This window comes from Cucurbitaria berberidis (genome assembly GCF_010015615.1).
Source record: "Cucurbitaria berberidis CBS 394.84 unplaced genomic scaffold K460scaffold_1, whole genome shotgun sequence".
Lineage (NCBI taxonomy): Eukaryota > Fungi > Ascomycota > Dothideomycetes > Pleosporales > Cucurbitariaceae > Cucurbitaria > Cucurbitaria berberidis.
The window spans coordinates 7060269-7077182 of NW_024468935.1; the positions used below are offsets into that span (position 1 = coordinate 7060269).

At 51.2% G+C, this 16914-nt stretch overlaps 6 protein-coding genes across 6 annotated transcripts; 3 read left to right on the top strand and 3 right to left on the bottom strand.

The window, feature by feature from the left end:
- Positions 1–1092: 1092 nt before the first annotated feature.
- On the top strand, positions 1093–2472 carry K460DRAFT_392290 (uncharacterized protein; the record flags this gene model as incomplete). The annotated part of the gene is made up of 1 exon (XM_040935877.1): positions 1093–2472. One exon carries the CDS (start codon positions 1093–1095, stop codon positions 2470–2472), a length of 1380 nt encoding a protein of 459 aa, XP_040794732.1.
- A 576-nt stretch (positions 2473–3048) lies between these two features.
- Positions 3049–4128, top strand: K460DRAFT_47990 (O-methyltransferas-like protein family 3). Its single transcript, XM_040938448.1, has one exon. The coding sequence runs from the start codon at positions 3319–3321 to the stop codon at positions 4030–4032; it is 714 nt and encodes a 237-aa protein (XP_040794733.1). The 5' UTR covers positions 3049–3318; the 3' UTR covers positions 4033–4128.
- Positions 4129–4223: 95 nt separating this feature from the next.
- Positions 4224–6442, bottom strand: K460DRAFT_352001 (uncharacterized protein; the record flags this gene model as incomplete). Its single annotated transcript, XM_040931607.1, has 6 exons — positions 4224–5330; positions 5381–5755; positions 5802–5873; positions 5921–6311; positions 6361–6368; positions 6416–6442. 6 exons carry the CDS (start codon positions 6440–6442, stop codon positions 4224–4226), a joined length of 1980 nt encoding a protein of 659 aa, XP_040794734.1.
- A 1029-nt stretch (positions 6443–7471) lies between these two features.
- Positions 7472–9677, bottom strand: K460DRAFT_362938 (MFS general substrate transporter). The gene is made up of 2 exons (XM_040932731.1): positions 8062–9677; positions 7472–8014 (listed from the first exon to the last, which is right to left on the bottom strand). Exons 1-2 carry the CDS (start codon positions 9484–9486, stop codon positions 7682–7684), a joined length of 1758 nt encoding a protein of 585 aa, XP_040794735.1. The 5' UTR covers positions 9487–9677; the 3' UTR covers positions 7472–7681.
- Positions 9678–10484: 807 nt separating this feature from the next.
- On the top strand, positions 10485–11986 carry K460DRAFT_413635 (class I glutamine amidotransferase-like protein). Its single transcript, XM_040937619.1, has 2 exons — positions 10485–11475; positions 11538–11986. Exons 1-2 carry the CDS (start codon positions 10948–10950, stop codon positions 11874–11876), a joined length of 867 nt encoding a protein of 288 aa, XP_040794736.1. The 5' UTR covers positions 10485–10947; the 3' UTR covers positions 11877–11986.
- K460DRAFT_425140 (SPO22-domain-containing protein) lies at positions 11534–15678 on the bottom strand (the record flags this gene model as incomplete). The annotated part of the gene is made up of 16 exons (XM_040938225.1): positions 11534–12512; positions 12561–12855; positions 12902–13036; positions 13082–13251; positions 13299–13393; positions 13439–13613; positions 13665–13810; positions 13855–13982; positions 14034–14256; positions 14293–14340; positions 14388–14439; positions 14486–14573; positions 14627–14700; positions 14746–15004; positions 15058–15569; positions 15618–15678. The coding sequence occupies 16 exons, from the start codon at positions 15676–15678 to the stop codon at positions 11998–12000; spliced, it is 2976 nt and encodes a 991-aa protein (XP_040794737.1). The 3' UTR covers positions 11534–11997.
- Between the last annotated feature and the right edge of the window lie 1236 nt (positions 15679–16914).

A 16914-nucleotide genomic window follows, 5' to 3' on the forward strand; every position in this document is an offset into this window, starting at 1 on the left:
TAGACGCAGTGCTTCGCCTGCATACCGGAATCGGACCAAGCTCATCTGCCACGTTTGCGGTGATGAAGGCCACAAAGCCCGGAACTGTCCGAAGAAGGACCAATGTCTGCTCTGTCGCGAATACGGTCACATTGCCCGTAACTGTCCAACCAAGGACACGTGCATGAACTGCGGCTGTGAAGGTCACTGGGCCAAGGACTGCCCCGACCGTGGCAAGTGCTTCAAGTGTCACAAGCGTGGCCACCACTCAGACAAATGTCCGAAGGAGAAGACAGCCAGGTTCTCACCGCCGCCTGAGACGCGACGTGGTACAGCACAGGCAAATACGTCTCACCCTTCAGCATCAGGTTCACGCAGTTTAGGCATCCCAGAGCGGGCGAGAGAAGCATTGAAGAAGCGGAAGTCTGAGCCCATAGACATCGATTCTGTGGTGGGTAACACCCAAGCTCCGATTGACTACGCAGAGGTGGCGCGCAGAGCGCAAGAAGAGCTCAAGGCGCTGCAAGAGCAAATGCGCATGACTGAACAGCGGTACCGGGAGCTAACTCAGGCCAGGCTCGGTGCTGAGAATGCTCGACTCGCTGCTGAGAAGAGATCGAGGAGGCTCGCAAAAGAGCTGAAGATGGCCAGAGCAGGCAATGCAGACGACTTAGTCTCCGCCCGAGCTTCCACCAGCGAAGATGTCGGACATGCAGCCGCTAGTGAGGAAGAGGTTCCCATCAAGCTCGAAAGCTCTGAAGAAACCAGAGAGCCAGAGAAGATTAAACAAGAAGAGCGCTCAATTAGCGCAGACGATACGATGAGATGGGAGGACGTCAACTAGGCTACCAGGTTCATGGTAAGCAAGTTTATGGAGGGGCATTTTGTGATGTTCTATTTATATATAATTAAGGGATTTGGCCCTAGGGGCCACGACTGCTAAATCTTGCATGCTTTTGATCCCGATTTCTGTGAAGACGTGTCGTGACAAACACAGCTAGCTATATCAGTGGCAACAACAGTGCCAGTCATACTCCGATTGCAGTGACGCAGTGACTCCTACATGTTTACCAGCGGCTCCCCCACCCAGGGCAAAGGAACGCTCTCTCCACCATGGCAGAGAAGCTCGCACTAACAGCTCAGATTAAAACTATACACGAAGAAGCGCTTCCCTATTACCCCTACATCTTTCGACGCATTTTTCTCTGCGGCCACCCCGACGAATTCATCGAAGTATCTCGCTTGCCAAATCACGAGCGCCTCACGCACACCCTTATAACGCTAGAGGACTACGAGCGGTGCGCTCAAGCGCAGAGGAGTAGGCAAACGTACAGCCTCGAGCGATGCCGATGTTGCGCATTCGCACACCGCCAACATCATCAAGAGTCGCTAACAGATCCTCTGAATGCGACGTTGAGGCCGATACTTGCGTATCAAGGGAGTGCGATGTGGCTGGGACAGACTGCGAATCGAACGAAGAATGGGTTCGAGCTTGCACTGGCGCGTCTGGAGCAAGGTAACGGTGCTGGATGCAAGATAGTGCCTCATGCACGAGTCTCTGAGTCAGAGCACGAAGAGAACTGGCAGCTTATTGAGGCACCTGACGGTAGTGTCTACGGGAGGGCCTTGAGGTTTGTCGGTACGCCTAGTGAGCCTCAACAGAGGTCTCTAGAATCTGCGGCTGCAACGAGCTCTCTGCGAGTTCGCGGAAGTGAACGCGAGAGTATCGATGCCTCGGGTGGTTCCGGTATCTTTCAGGCAGGCCACCAGCGGAAGGACAGTGGTTTCGAATGCCATGAAAGCTATACTCACAAAACTGACAGTGAAACACAAACACTGACGGTAGGGAGGGAGCTGCAAGAAGCCAACAGCAGGAGCAGTTTTCCGGAGACGGTATTGCAGGTGCTCGAGAAAGTGAGGTATTGTGAGGATGACGATGCCGATCAGGATGTAGGTCTTTCGAGATTCTCTTCGTATTCATCCAACGACTCCTCCTATAAGACAAAGTGGTGGAAACTAGGTAGGCCACCGGACGACCATCAGCAAGAGTCAAGAGCATTGAAGGCTCTTCTTCCCTTTAAGGAATCTCTCAGACACTGGAGGAGACGTAGCAAGCGCGCATCCACAGACCCTGATGAACACGAACAAGAACGAGAACAAACCCCTAAAACGATTCGTAACCTACAACTCCACCGTTCCAGATCTAATAAAGAGCAAGTACGAGTGTCTACCAAGAACCTTGAATTCGAAAACCACAGTTTGGCTAGAAGCAACAGTGTGAGTAGAAGAAGAGCTTCGTCGTTGAATCATGACAGAAGGCACTCTAGTTTGACAAATACTACAAACGGCGCTGGGACTAGAAACTCTTCCTCGATACTGGAAATCAACAAACAATTACCGCCGCTACCATTAGCGCAGCGTCATCTGCACCAGGAGACAGAAGCTGGGCTTGAAGAGGATATGCCTGTCGAGTGGATGGGAAATGCCATTTAGGAATATCCTGAGTTGATATGGACGACCTTACCTGAGGATGACGGCGTTTGAAAGAAGTAACGCGGTGTAGTTACTAGTCAACAACTATATCAGTAATTTCTAGTATTAGCACCCAAGTCTATCGAAGTAAAGTCCACTTGGTTGTCCATAGTTTGGCTCATGCAGCACGTGATAAGTGTTGCCTCGATGCACGTACTCCGTGGTCGCAGCTGTCGCGTCATCTCCAGAATCATCCACGCCATTGTCCGAGCCGAGCTCCACCACTGCTACACATGTAGATGTAGAACCCTAAAGCGGATCCGATGATGTACTGACGGAGAGCTGAAGACTTTGGAGGCTGCATTGGCAGCGGGAAGTTGCCCGTTGATTTCTTCGAAATGTTTGAAAAGAAGAAGACTACAGGAAGTGACACAGCTTCTGTAAGACTCACAATCGTTGATTTACAATAACCAGGTTCGAGATGGAGTGGCAATGCTCTACGTCTCAGCGGAGAAGATGTGCCGCTCGGCGATATCGGAGATCAACCATCGGACTTAACCTTATCTGATCTTGCGAACGTAACTTCCCCACAGTCACGCACGGGAGAAGACTCATCCATGATCTCATCCACCAAAACACGCGTAATGGCCCAATTGACGTCTCCTCGCACCGCCAGGCATCTACGCCACGGGATTTGCATACGTGAAGCCATGGTATCCGCGGCCGCAGCTTTCGCCTATAAAAGCGCCATTGTGCCCCCAAGATCGCATAGCTAACCAAAGCACCTGACATTCAGCTTAAGCCTAGCTTCAACTCCTTCACAGCATTGACAGTACCCAGTACACTTATCCTTCAAGACCGCTCAAAATGTCGGGACAAGGCCAATCCTACGAAACCGACCCGCGCTGGACAGCCGTAGATGAATACGCCTTCTCACACTTACACCCCTCTTCTTCCACCGCTCCCTCTACCTCGGCACTCGACCATGCCCTCAAACAACAAGCCGCACAAGGCCTCCCCGACATCGCCGTGTCGCCCTCGCAGGGCAAATACCTCCAGCTCACCGCGCGCCTCGCACGCGCCAAGAACATCCTAGAAGTAGGCACGCTGGGCGGGTACTCGACCATCTGGCTGGCGAACGCCGGGCCGGATGTAAAAGTAGTAAGCGTAGAAGTCGACGAGCACCACGCTCAGGTAGCCCGGGAGAACATCGACCACGCGGGCGTAGGCTCGAGGGTAGACATCCGTCTCGGGCCCGGCGTCTCGGTGCTGCCCCAGCTCGCCCAAGAGGTCAAAGAAGGGAAGAGGGAGAAGTTCCAGTTCGTCTTCATCGACGCGGATAAGGAGAATAACTGGAACTATGTGGATGTTGCGGTGGGCATGTGCGAGCCTGGCGCCGTGGTGATTGTGGATAATGTGGTGAGGCAGGGGAAGCTTGCGAGTGATGCTGCGGATCCGCGGATTGCGGGCGCGAGGCGGGTGGTGGAGAATATTGGAAAGGATGGGAGGTTAGATGGGATTGTGGTGCAGACTGTTGGGGAAAAGAGCTACGATGGGTTTCTCCTGGCTGTTGTGAAATGAGGCAATATTAGAAAGGGAGGTGTGCATGTTCAAGTCATTTATCTGTTATGTACGCCGTCGTTATATATATGTGTAATACGCCGTGCAAGCTTGCATCTGTCCTTGCACCCATTTTTGGATATCGTAAAAATGATCAACGAACGCCTCGCTCATGGTAAAAAAAGGAAAAACCAAATATCAACGCGGACAGCTCAGCCATAGCGCTGCCCGGTGCTGACGGGGAAATAGCCAGCAGGGGCAGGAGCCGGCGCATGCATCACAGGATCAGAAGTCACGGCCGCTGGGTTTCTCATGGGCTGCATAGCGTAGCTTTGATGGGCGGGAGAGAGCGGCGTCGAGTCTGAATGACTGCTCCACCCGGTCGACTTGCCGCCCACCGAGTCGTGAGGAGCATGTCCATGTAGCGGACCCGTCTCATGCGTCTCCCCGTGGCCACTGTCATGGTGGTCATGATGCCCGTGCTCTTCGTATTCCAGCGCATAAGGCTGTCCGCTCTTCTTGAGCTGCGAGTTGCACCAGAGCGCGCTGAGCTTGTCGACGACGAGGATCAGGAACAGCAACACGACGCAAATCGGCAGCAGGGCAGGAGAGCTGATGACGTTGTACAGGGTGACGTTGTTGGCCATGAGGCCCATCATTGCGCCGCCGCCAGCGAGGACAAGGACGCGGAAGATGATGGTGGTGAAGTCGAACAGGTCGGCCTTGTGTCGTCGGATCAGGAAGAGGAATATGATCAGGCAGACAATGAGGAGGCAGAAAGAGCTCCAGAAGTACATGTAGACCAGTCTCCACGAGTGGAGCGCGACCTCGAGAGGGGTGTATTTCTGGAGCTTGGTGATTGGGACCTTGATGCCGAGGCCGGTGTACAGGCCGTTGGTGATACCCTGTTCGACCTTGATGAAGTCTTTGGGCCATCTATCTTCGTTGTATGACGTGGCGTTTGTGGGTGAGCAGATGCCGGTGGCGTTCCCAATGCCATAGGCGGCCTGCTCAACGTACTGGAAGAAGCCAGTGGTCTCGACCTTTTTGTCCAGTTCGAAGTAGTCGAGGAGAGTCAAGAGCTTTTCTTGCAGCTTCCGTCCGTCGAGGTTCTCGGTCTTACAGTATTGATTGAGAGATTTTGCGACCTTCTCGGCGTTCTTGCTTACATAGCGAGCCATTGCGAGTTGCTGCGATCCTTCAACAACACCGACAATAGCAAGCTGAAGGGGGAAGTGGAGCAGAGACCAGATCTGCTGGCGGATGGTTCCGTAGTGGCCGTGGGGGAAATGGTCAAAGTATAAGCTCCACGTCAATACCTGTGGTGCCGTCAGTATATAGTTGACGAGCCGAGTGCTGCAGAGCTTACCAGAATGATGATAATGCACATGATGAGGAAGCAGCCCTCGACATCGAGACCATGTTTACCCATGAGCCTGCTAACCGTCTTGGTGACACCGATGGCGCCCTCGCCGATAACGATGATGGTGAGCAGACTCATGCGTTCCATCAAATGCGTCTTCTTGAAGCTGAGTATGCGCCAGAAGCACGATATCGTGACCACAGCTATCGCTTCCAAGACCATGACGACATACCACACGAGGTACACCAGGCCATGTGCTTCCTCGTCTTTTTTGAATGCAGGTGTCATGCCAGCAAAGACGGCCGTCTCGACCGCGTAGATGGCAAACATCAGGAGGAGGGGCGGATAGATTTTCGAGTAGCGGGCTCTCCAGGTGTAGAACTAGGCGGGTCAGTGCGGAAACGCGGATGCTCACGACAAATCTTACCAGCACCACGAGGTATTGAATGGCCAAAAGCCCTCGGCTAATAGTCAGAGTGTAGCAGAGGATGCGGAAGATCTACGAAATCAGTACAATGCTACAGTAGCTTCCCGTGTCATACTCACAATGTTGTTCCCTTTGCCCCTCTTTCTCGAGGGATTAAACTGAGAGCCCACGAGAGCCAGCCCGACGAAGACAATGAACTGGATCGTCTTGCAGACGCGCTCGTACAGCGAGTCTCGCGCAAAGCGGACATCGTGAAGCGTAATCTGGAACCAAGTCGACCACAGAATGCCGAAGAAGCCGATATAGCCCAGGAGATAGGAGCCATCGGTGATCGAGTGGTAGGCGGTGAATGTTGCCAGGTTAGCGACGAAGAACAGGTCGAAGAAGAGCTCGATGCTGTTGGCTTCGTGCCGCTGGGAGAAGACGAGATGCTGGTGGTCGGCACCGACTAGCGGTGACTCGATCAATGGCGTCGTTTTGTGCAGCCGCTTGAGGTGCTTCTCTGCGTCGCTGAGGTCGTTAGTCCACGGTAATCAGCCAACTTCTGTTCAAGACGTACACATCTCTCTGTGAAACGTTAGTCCAGCACCATTCCTGACGAGTTTCGCACTTACCCTGTGGCCGTGAAAACTGAACCCCATGTTGTATCTTGGGCAGGAATAACAAGTTCGACAGCAATACGGAGAAGCTCATCTCGCGGCCATGCGCAGTTTAAGTGCCTTCTCCACGCAACCCCAGCCCCACGCTTCAGCGTTGTTCTTTTTTAGTCCGGGACGTATACCTGCACTGCGGCCCCAAGCGGATCGCTAGCACATCCCAGTTACACCGCATCGTGGCTTGTGCAACGTCTGTGCGTGTATCAGCTTGCTCCCTATTCACCACTCACCGGATGCCCAAAGAGCTAAGCTGAGCGAAGCTTTGCGCCAAGTATGCAGGTGCTAGCCGGGGCTGAGTACAAGCAATGTCGACGCCACAATAGAGGATCAAACACCACGACCCAGAACCTAGGTCTTTATGGCGAATCGATACAACATGTGAACCGCTAATATCGAAGGCCCAATTGAGGAGCAAATTGTATCTTAGCTCTGCCCGAAAAGCCTCCGCAATGGACCGCCAGCTCACTAGTGGAGAATGGGTAGACGTGGCTATTGACACGGTATTCCCACGACTTTCTTGAATAGTGTGAGGCTGGCGGCAATGCCCAATGCACCCACCTTTCAGCGTTAGTGAGCAGAGCGGTGCTGTAGCTGCAGCTGTAGCATGACAGTAGCACTCCACTCAGTAATGAAAAAGAAGTAATAAGCCGGCGCAATGTCCTTTGCGGTATGCGGTTTTCACGGTCTCCGAGTCATCCCTCTCGACGCGTAGCCAGTTGCATCGCCCCCAAACTTCAAATTCGGGCCGCTTGACCCCGGCCAAACAACCGGATCACCCGGCTGTCTGAGTGTTGTTCAATGTTCCACGGCTGTTGTTTAATGCAAACCGAGGGTGCTGGCCCCAGACCGCCTATTCCCCGTTCCCCCTTTTGCGACACTCTTACCCCAGAAGTCAGCGCGAATCTCAGGGGTTGGATTAGAAGATGCTGTGGCGTTCAAGGCGTTTGCCGCTTGAGCTGGACTCTAGCGCATTGTCTAAATAGTGGGTTCGATGCTTGGTGCATGCTTGAGGCTTCAGAGAGATGATGTGAGCTCGAACATTAACTATCAGCTCGGTATTTATACACTGTGTTTATATATGATGCAATCGCCCAAGACACCTCGCATAGCTGTCCCAGATACCACAGCTCTGGACCGCCTTTTCTAAACCCAACAAACCAACGCCGCGCTGAATCGCCCAAATAGAGCTATGCTAATATGCACACTATACAACGGTCGATCGGATCACTTCCGTATAAGACCTGTTCGCTCGTTCGTGCTCGGTGATTGATCGCCGACTTCTTCCTCTTCGTCTTCGTCTTCCTCCTCCTCTTCATCGCTCCATCCTTCAGCCTCTAAATTGTCGCCACGAATGCCGAGGCTCATCAGGAAGCCTAACAAAGAGATGCCTGCGAAGATACCAAACGGAAGAGCTTCTCCCTTGGGCTGTATTTTAGTAGCCGCAGTGAAGAGCGAGCCTGATATGAAGGGGCCAGCAGCACGGCCAGCAGCGGAGAGAGTTTGAGCCAGACCATTTAGAGTGCCGAGCACATTGTGATTTGGTGCCGAGTTGGTGATCTGATGTACGGTTAGATGCAATAATACAAACATGTGCAAGGTCTTACCATGAGGAGAGCAGCTGTGAGACCACCGACACCTGCAATCGTCTTGATCACGAGTACTACCCCAAGCTCGAACCACAACCAGCCCGCACCGGTTCCAATCCCCCCGTAAGATTTGTCATCTTTGTAACCCACCCACGGCATAAGCGCGAAAGCGGCAACGAAAAGGGCCAAACTAATCTTGTATGCGATCTTGTTGCCGAGCCTGCCCCGTAGCTTCCCAAATATACCCACCTGGAACACGATCGTGATAGCACCCGCGAAGGACAATGACAGACCGACCGCTTCGGGCTTCAAGCCACGACCTGTTGGAGGCTGCTCTTCCGCGAAAATTGGATACAACGAGTTGTACGAGATGTTTGCCAACTGGAAGATGAAGTACGTCACCAGAAGCAGGATGGTGTCGCGGTTGAGAATTTCGTGTCGCGAGAGTTCATCGCCGTTGGTGTGAGGAAATAGCGTGGGTGCTGACTCCCCTGAGGCGTCTGAGGCGTCGTCACGCTCGTCTTCTTCCTCTATGCCGTCGAGGATATGTTGTGTATGGCGGCTCTTTCGCTTGCCCAGCAGGCGCCGGACGTAGGTCGGTCGTGTCGAGCTCGTGAACTGCCACATCCACGTGAACAAATTGCCCAGCCGCCTCCCTAAAGGCGGGAGATGTTTCGCCTCCTGCAAGCTCTCCTCCAAGAATATCATGCACACTACCAGATCGACTGCGAGGACGAGGGCGGAAAACAGGTTCGGCCACAGGTACGGGTACGGATTCGGCTGGTGCTTGTTGAACGGGTTGCGATATGACACCAGGACTCCGCCGACAATGGGCCCGGTAATGCCACCAATGCCATAGACGACGGGCAGGTATGTGAAGGCTCGCGACTGGTTGCTTCGGTCGGTGATCTCGCCCAGACAGGTCGAGACTACCCCGGAATTGCCGTTGACGATGCCCATCAGGGCTTGAACAAGTATGGCCTGCCACAGCGTCTTGCAGAACCCGAAGGCCAGAAAGCAGCACATGGTCAGGAAGGTGCCGACGATGATCACTGGCTTTCTTCCAATCTTGTCCGACAGCCATCCCCAAAAGAAGTTGGTTGTGAATTGCGCCAAGGCAAACGAGGATGCGATGAGGCCCACGTAAAGACCAGCTTGTCCGTCCTTGACTTCGGGAAACGTCTTTGTCATCTCTGGCAGGTAGGGGCTGATCGAGTTGAGGGCTGTCTGCTCGGCGAGCGCAATGATGGCCAGCACGATGAGCTGCTTCTTGGGCAGAGGCGACTCATGGTGGTTTTCGTCCGCGTCTGAGATGCTGCCGTCGTGGTCGGGAGAGGTAGAGAGCGGTCGGCCGCGGGTTTTGGGGGGCTGCGTAGGGAAGGTCTGGTAATGCAGTGTAGAAGACTTGCGCCTCGTGTCGATGGGTGGTCGTCTTCGGCTCATGGCGGGGGTGCAGCAGGAACCGAGGGGGAGCTTGGGTGGAATGGGCTACCTCGTCGAGGCAGGACGTATCGGACCAGACACCGCATACATTGAGGCCCAAAGGGAGGACGATCGTACAGCAAGCAGAGGCGAGTTGAGTAGAGGCGGACTGAGGATGAAAAGCTCAGCGTCCACGCGCGTTTACAGGTGCGTCATAGCCTGTTCAGCGCCGCCTGCCGCAAGTCATTGCAGGAACCCGCTCCTCTGCCTTGGCACCTTCCCTCTTCAGGACCATGCATCGCTCCCCATCTCATGTTTGCGTCGACAAACCTTCTCTACGCGTCCCGTCTTCATCGCTCACATCTGCTTCGTTTCTAATGCACCGCATGCGACTGGCGACGCTGGGGCGGCTGCTTTCAATCACCCTGCCTTTGATTGGCTGCAGTCGTAGCTCCCGCACCATTACCATACATAGTACGTTGAACCGACGGAGAAGCCACCGTGCTGACCACACTTGATCCGTCATGCTACTTGACATTGGAAACATTGGAACCTAACTATAAGCTGCTAAACGTGACGAAGAGTGTCACGTCGTCTTTCTAGCTTTGACCATATGAGAACACTCGAGGACTATGCATAATCACCCCTTTCAGACATCAAAGATAATCAAAGTTTACGCCCCATATCTACCACTGTTTCACCGATACCAGCTTCATAAGCTGACCACTCTGCATCCTCTAGCTCTCTCCAGTCCATTTCAATTTCAACAAGGACCAGGCGAGGCGTTTCGCGCCACAGCGCCAATGTTAGCGCAGCTCCACTCCAGGGCTATGCTTAGATCCTTCGAGGGTAGGAGCCTCTGCCCAAGAAAAGCACAGTATCATTCTAGCCTTTGTTCCCGACGAAGTAGCTTTGACCGTTGCGATACAAGACGTCGTCGGTCTACAAAGTACGTCGAGGCCTTCCCCACATTATGGTTATTATAGCACTTAATACCGGCCCCCATACTCAAACCCCCTAGTGCTTACCTGTGTTGCACGAGAACACCACAACCCAACACTGCTGGATGCAGTTGTGTAATACCAGCCCAGAATGTGCTCAATTCTGCTCAATTTTCAGAACGCCCTATTGAACCCTAGAGCGTTGTGTTTATCGATCTGAATGACATGGCAAGCACTTTGCCGGAGCTTGAAGGTTGAAGGGGGGAGGTAATTTAGAGGTGATATTCAACGCTCATACGCGATCCCTCTACTACATTATAAGAGGTCGACGCGTCCCCAAGTATAAATCAAACAGCAGCAGGTGCAGAGCTCCATGTTTACACCTTCTCTTCATTGCCTTCACCCTTGCATTAGTCATAAGAGAGACTTACCTGCAGATGAACCCAAAAGATCCTTCCGATTATAAGAACGCTCTCATGTTACCACAAGCGTGTCCTTGAACACCTCCTATACTCTATCTCCACACTCTGCAACAATAATCATGCGTGTCTCACGCTTAACACCGCTACTCGCCGTCCTCCCGACAGCCTTCGCAGCACCAAAACAGCCCGATATCAGCAACACCACCACGCTCCCCACCCACTTCGGCCTCCTCGTCTTCCCCCACTTCCAAGCTCTCGATGTCTTCGGCCCCATGGACGTTCTCAACACCCTCAACATGCTCTACAGCAGTACTACAACTATGCGTCTTTCTATTCTCAGCAAATCGCTAGACCCTGTCTCCACCGCTATGACGGGTATGCAGGGCCAGGGTGGTTTTGGTGAGAGTATCGTGCCGACTATCACGTTTGAAGACTACTTAGCGAGAGGTGAGAAGAATGAGGATGAGGACTGTGAGGATGGCACCGTTGCGAAGCGGAAGAGCCCCAGTCATGACCGCGGATACATGACGAACGGAACCACTGAAGTGGACAAGGGCGATATCGAAGTCTTGATCGTCCCTGGTGGAGGCGGCACCCGGCAGAATATGACCGAGGATATCGCATTCGTCAAGGAGCTGTACCCAAAGGTAAGTTATCCATTCCGCCTGCCATCATACCTCTTCCTACGCGTAATGCTCACTGTAAATAGTTGAGATACATCATCTCCGTCTGCACCGGGGCTTCAATTCTCGCCCGTGCCGGTATCCTCGACGGCCGCAAAGCAACGACCAACAAGCGATCGTGGTCATGGGTAATCTCCACAGGCCCAAATGTGACCTGGATTCCAACAGCGCGTTGGGTCGAGGACGGCAACATCTTCTCTTCCAGCGGCATCTCGGCGGGAATTGACGTCACGTACGCGTGGGTTGGGCGCGTCTACGGCGACGAGGTGGCCGAGTATCTCAGCTTGATTTCCGAGTACGACCGTGAAATCGACGCGAATCATGATCCGTATGGGAAGATTTGGGATGTACCTGGTGCTACGTGAAGAAAGGAGGAATTATGCGAAGATGAGCAAACTATTAAAGGATGTTTCTTTGCTTACTGTGGTATATAAAGATACACAGCACGAGCAAGTCCTGACTTTCCGAAAGCAGCAACACACCCACTCATTTCTTGTCCCACTGCAATGCCGAGAACTTCTCCATCAGCAGATCCCGAAGCGCGCCATCGTCCTCTAGCCACTGTGCGATTATAAATGACTTCTCTGCCCATGTCTTGCATTTATCGTCATCCTCTTGCATATAGTAATCGATGGCGCGATTGAATGTCGTTGTCGCTAGCCACTCAAGCTCAGTTCGAGGATAGCGCTCGACTTCCTTAATATGATCGTCAGTCAAGCGTACTTCGTTCTCGCCCTTTGTAGGACTGGAGGATGGCGGAGGCGTGTTTAGCAAACTCTGAGCAGGCTTAACAAGTGTCTGGACCACTCGAAGAAGGGAACTTACTGCTTGTTTCTTAGCCGCCATATGAATCACCTGCTCGATGCACTTGAGACTAATGTTCTCGTCGTAAGGAAGTGCGAGGTTAAAAAGACAGCGGAGCCAACGGGAGAGCTTCGTGATATCGCTTCCCGGCTGGCGACAGGTTAGGTTGATGATCTTCTGCAGCACGGACAGAACCTCTGCAGGATCCATTAGCATGACATCTGAGACACCACTAATTCACCTACTGCTTTGGTACTTCACATCCAGCGCTGCTTTCACGACACATGAATGGATGACCAGCACAAGGTCTGCCAATGTCTCATAGTGGTCGGGGCTCTTGTACTTCCAGCACTGCTCAAAGAGATCATCGAGCTCGTCCCACTTCTCCAGCTTGAGTACAGCTTCGAGCTCTAGCTTGACGACCTGGAAGTGCTTTGAGATGATGTCAGCTTGGGCAGATCCGCCAAGCTTGTCGATGCCTTCTGCTGCAGCACGTCGAAACTCTTGACTGTGGTTGCGAGCTTCGAGATAGTATTGAAACTAACCAGTCAGCCCCTCGAGTTGTTGCAGGCCCTTGTCGACTTACACATTGCGCAGTGTTGTCCTCGGCTCGAGCCAACGTCGTATAAGTACAAGCTGCAAGAAACTCACAAAACACAAGTCGAAGGCAGAGATCGCCCTCAGCCCCCGACTGATTTTGCCCCTTGAGAAGCTTGATAAACTGCATATGTCAGTGTGTAGCACCTACGTGTAAAGGTATGTTTACTTCGGTGCAGCTATTCAGCAGTTTGACCAACAGATTGGGGGCCATCTCCGCACAATACTTGAGCGACATATTGTACGCATTCTTTGAAAACCATTCGAACTCCTGGGCTGTGAAGAGTTGTTGTGCCGGAGTGCTTGGTCGTCTTCGGGATGCTTTGGCTTGTGAGCATGCTGCGAACATTAGCAGACTAACTGGATGAAGAAGTACTGCTTCTGACCTCCATCAAACACTGTGCAAAGTTGACTCATAATATCAGGGTTGATGTTGCCATCCTTTACGAGTTCCGATTGGAGAAGTCTTGCAGTACATCTGCTCATGGATGAGAAAGACAGCGCAGAGTTGAGCGACACGACTTACCGTAAGAGGGCAGGGAGATGGATACCCGCAGGTGCGCTATAATCATATTTGTCCAGGACGCGTTCTAGGGCGATAATAGCTTGTCTCTTGTCTCCGGCACTTTGGGCCTCCATCACGCAAGCGTACAAAAGGGTCGCATCTTTCGCGGAACTCCGACACACCAGATCCAAGCACTCTATAGCTACAAGCGTCAGCCTACCAGCGCCACTAGAAGCAGTGATCTCACCAAATTCCATATCACCGCTCCGCAGCGCCACTTTGTACATCAGATACCGCGCCACTGGTTCGTCTCTGCCGGTATCAGACATTTTGGAATGAGCCTCGCGAGCGGCAACACAATCCTGCCGCGCGAAGGCACACTGGATGATCTTCCTACGTTCCTCAGTTCTTGTTGGACTGGCTCCTTGTTGACGCACCTTGAAATCTTGGCTTTGTTCTGAGCTCCAGCTTTGTCAAATATAGAGTGAAGGCAAGCCCGACACCATGATTCAGCAGCGCCAAATTGTTCTTGGCTAGATGCTGCCTCTACTCGCTTCCACAAAAGCTACGTGGGTAGGATCAGCCATGGAACCTTTAATGTTAACCGGTGGCTTACTGTTTGTGCAGCGTGAGTGGCAGGAGCAGATAGCGAAGTGCTCGAATGCTGTGCGACGGCGTCAAATAGCTCCTGGAGGTGCTCAAGGGCGTTTTCGGCGAAGCTATTGGTCGTGCCGATCCATATACGGGTAATGACCGCCTTCTCGATCCAAGGCTGATTCTCTTCTCTAAACAGTCGCATATCGATTAAATCGTCCAGAGCCTTGCAAGCCGTAACGTTGCTGCTGCTTGTTAGTGCCTCGACTAATCATGCTGACATGGTTACATGCCTATGGTCCTTCAACTTGTGAATGTGATGCATGATTCTTAGTGACCGTTAGCCTAGTGCATCGAAATAGATCATAGGACGTACGTTTTGAAGTTTGTATCGTTTAGCACCACAGTGCGAATCATTCGAAGAAGCACTAATCTTCATTAGCCCCTATACTTGGAATGAAGACAACATGCTACCATTGTAGAACTCAGTCGTGTCAATTGTCTCAGCATCAGACAGCAGCTCGATTTTCAACAGGGAAACGACCATCTTGTCTCCAAAATCCTATTATTGTTAGTTATACTTGAAGTCACGATCTCAAATACATTGCCACTCACAGTTTCCATGAGCTTTACCATATGCCACGCTTTATCTTGCGTTTCAGGTGTTTTCAGCTTCATGTACGCCTGAACTTGCAGTCCGTTAGTTGGGTCCTGGCAGTACGGCGTGTACGTACCAATACTCTGCATCGTACAGAGTCGTAGCTCGCTCACTTCTGGACTAAGCATCTCCAGGTCCTGCTCCCCAAGAACGTCATGCGCGCGTTCCAGCCATCGAACTGCGACCTCATAGTTACGCTTTGTCAGGGCATCTTTTCCAATCTCGTACAGCAGGTCTGCAAAGCTCTCTGCCATGGTAGGTGTGAGGGTAGCCGCAAGCTGCTTGCACTTTGCGAACATGTGCTCTGCCGTATCCAGGCGCTCTTGACGCCATGCCTTCACATGAACAGGTTGTTAGCTATTCCAATTGGTAGATTGCCCGCACTCACCAAAGTCGTTCGCACAGCAAAGTACTCCGCTCGCAAGCGATCTGCAAGCTCGGCCTCTCCACCACTCTCGCCCGCCTTGCTTAGCACGTCTTGATACTCGGCAGCTCGCTCAAGGACCTTCGTAGCAGTGCCGGGCTCGTTACCTTCGATAGATACTCTTGCCGCTTTCAGCGCAATCTTCATGAGGCGAATGCAGCTCTTGCATTGGCGGCCCTTCGCGCCCTGTCCACCAGCGGAGTCGAGGAGCAGGAACGCGAAAGCACGTAGAAGACAGAGGATGCGATTCTTTCGCGCTGTTTCCTCCTTTTCTTTGCCATCAGGCCCTGCTTCGTCGCGTCGTAAGCGCGTAGAAAGATTCCATAGCTCGGTGCCTAACTTGTCTAATTCGTATTGTTTTGCGGAAGTCGTCGAAGAGGCTGGCAGCGGCAAGCCGCGGGTCTGAGTTTGAAGGTCGCTGATAAGTGATGCATCATGGCTGTTCTCCAGGCGCTTGGTGAGACTTGAGGCAAAGGCTGCAAAAAGGTGAGGGTTTGCAGGTAGGCACGAAGGATGGCACTCACCAAGCACTGCCTTTAGCTTCTTCTCGCGCTCTGCTTTGACTGTGGGTGCTGCCGGCGGCATACTGCGAAGTTGAGACCGGTATGGGGAGGAGAGAGTGGAAGTCTACATGTGCGTAGGGTCGCGACTGCCGTATGCTGCCCGCGCCTGGGCATAAGATTCAAGAGGAAGAAACACGGCGCGAAATTAGATAGAATGGAGATAGAGAGAAGATATGGAATCTACTCCAGAGTCTAGTAAGAGTCACGAGGAAATATATGACGATAGTTGGAATGGGGCAAGCTAGAAATGCGTAGGTGTGTAGATGTGGCTGCAAGAGGACCTTGTGCTTGTGACGATCCAAGTCAGTCCTATGCCCAGTTCATCCAAGAGACTACTAGAACAATTTTGAGTAGTCCTCCTACGACACCCGGGCATCAAGTATGCCAACAAGCGCATTCTCAATCATTATGTTGCTCTCCTTCAAGGCCTACCATACTTTTCAAAAGCGCGGCTATAGATTCAGCGGGTACATGAATGGCGAGAGGTCATTAATCGAAGTTCAGAAAGGATTGAAACTTTGATATCTGAGAACCCACCTCCTCCATAGACAGTAGGAGGTGTTGAAGTCATTGTTTGAGGTGTGAGGGGAACACGATGGCGCCCGCGGAAGTGTTACTGAGGTAAGTCAGCCAACAAGCCGCATCGGCTAACGAGCCACCCTACCAAACTTTTTAATATATAAAAATAAAGCTGTAAAGCTACTTATAAAAGCTATTATTATAAAAATTTTTAAAGTATTAGTAAACAAAAACTTACAATTAATTTATATTATTTAAATTTTTATAAAAAGTTAATTTAGCAGCCGCGCGTAGTAGTTTTAAATAAAAGTAATAATAATTATAATATATTTAAACTACTACTTTTAGCGTTTATAATACGACGACGCTTTACTGTATTTAAATTTATAAAATATAAAATTATTTACTTATATTTATTTATTTTATTATAAAATTTTTATAAAATTATAGCTTTTTTTTTTTATTATTTTTGCGCGTGTATAATAGCTTATTTTTAAATTACTATTACGCGCTTTTTTGCAGCACGCTTTTTAGTAAGCAACTATATTACTTTTATTTTTTTTATAATTTTTTTTTTATATAATATTGCTACTACTTTTAGCTTTTTTATTTTTTTTTTTTAAAATTATTTAGCTTTATTTTTGTATTATTTTATTGTATTATATATATAAATTTTTTAAATAGTTTTTAAACTCTAAAATATTATAATACTATAAAATTTTTTGCGCTATTAAAAATT

Excerpts from the sequence above, each read along its gene's own strand:
- K460DRAFT_362938 (XM_040932731.1), bottom strand. The coding sequence starts at position 9,486 with ATGAGCCGAAGACGACCACCCATCGACACGAGGCGCAAGTCTTCTACA. Across the intron at positions 8,015-8,061 it reads TCACAGCTGCTCTCCTCATG|ATCACCAACTCGGCACCAAA; the intron begins GTAAGACCTTGC and ends ACCGTACATCAG.
- K460DRAFT_47990 (XM_040938448.1), top strand. The coding sequence starts at position 3,319 with ATGTCGGGACAAGGCCAATCCTACGAAACCGACCCGCGCTGGACAGCC.
- K460DRAFT_413635 (XM_040937619.1), top strand. The coding sequence starts at position 10,948 with ATGCGTGTCTCACGCTTAACACCGCTACTCGCCGTCCTCCCGACAGCC. Across the intron at positions 11,476-11,537 it reads TCAAGGAGCTGTACCCAAAG|TTGAGATACATCATCTCCGT; the intron begins GTAAGTTATCCA and ends CACTGTAAATAG.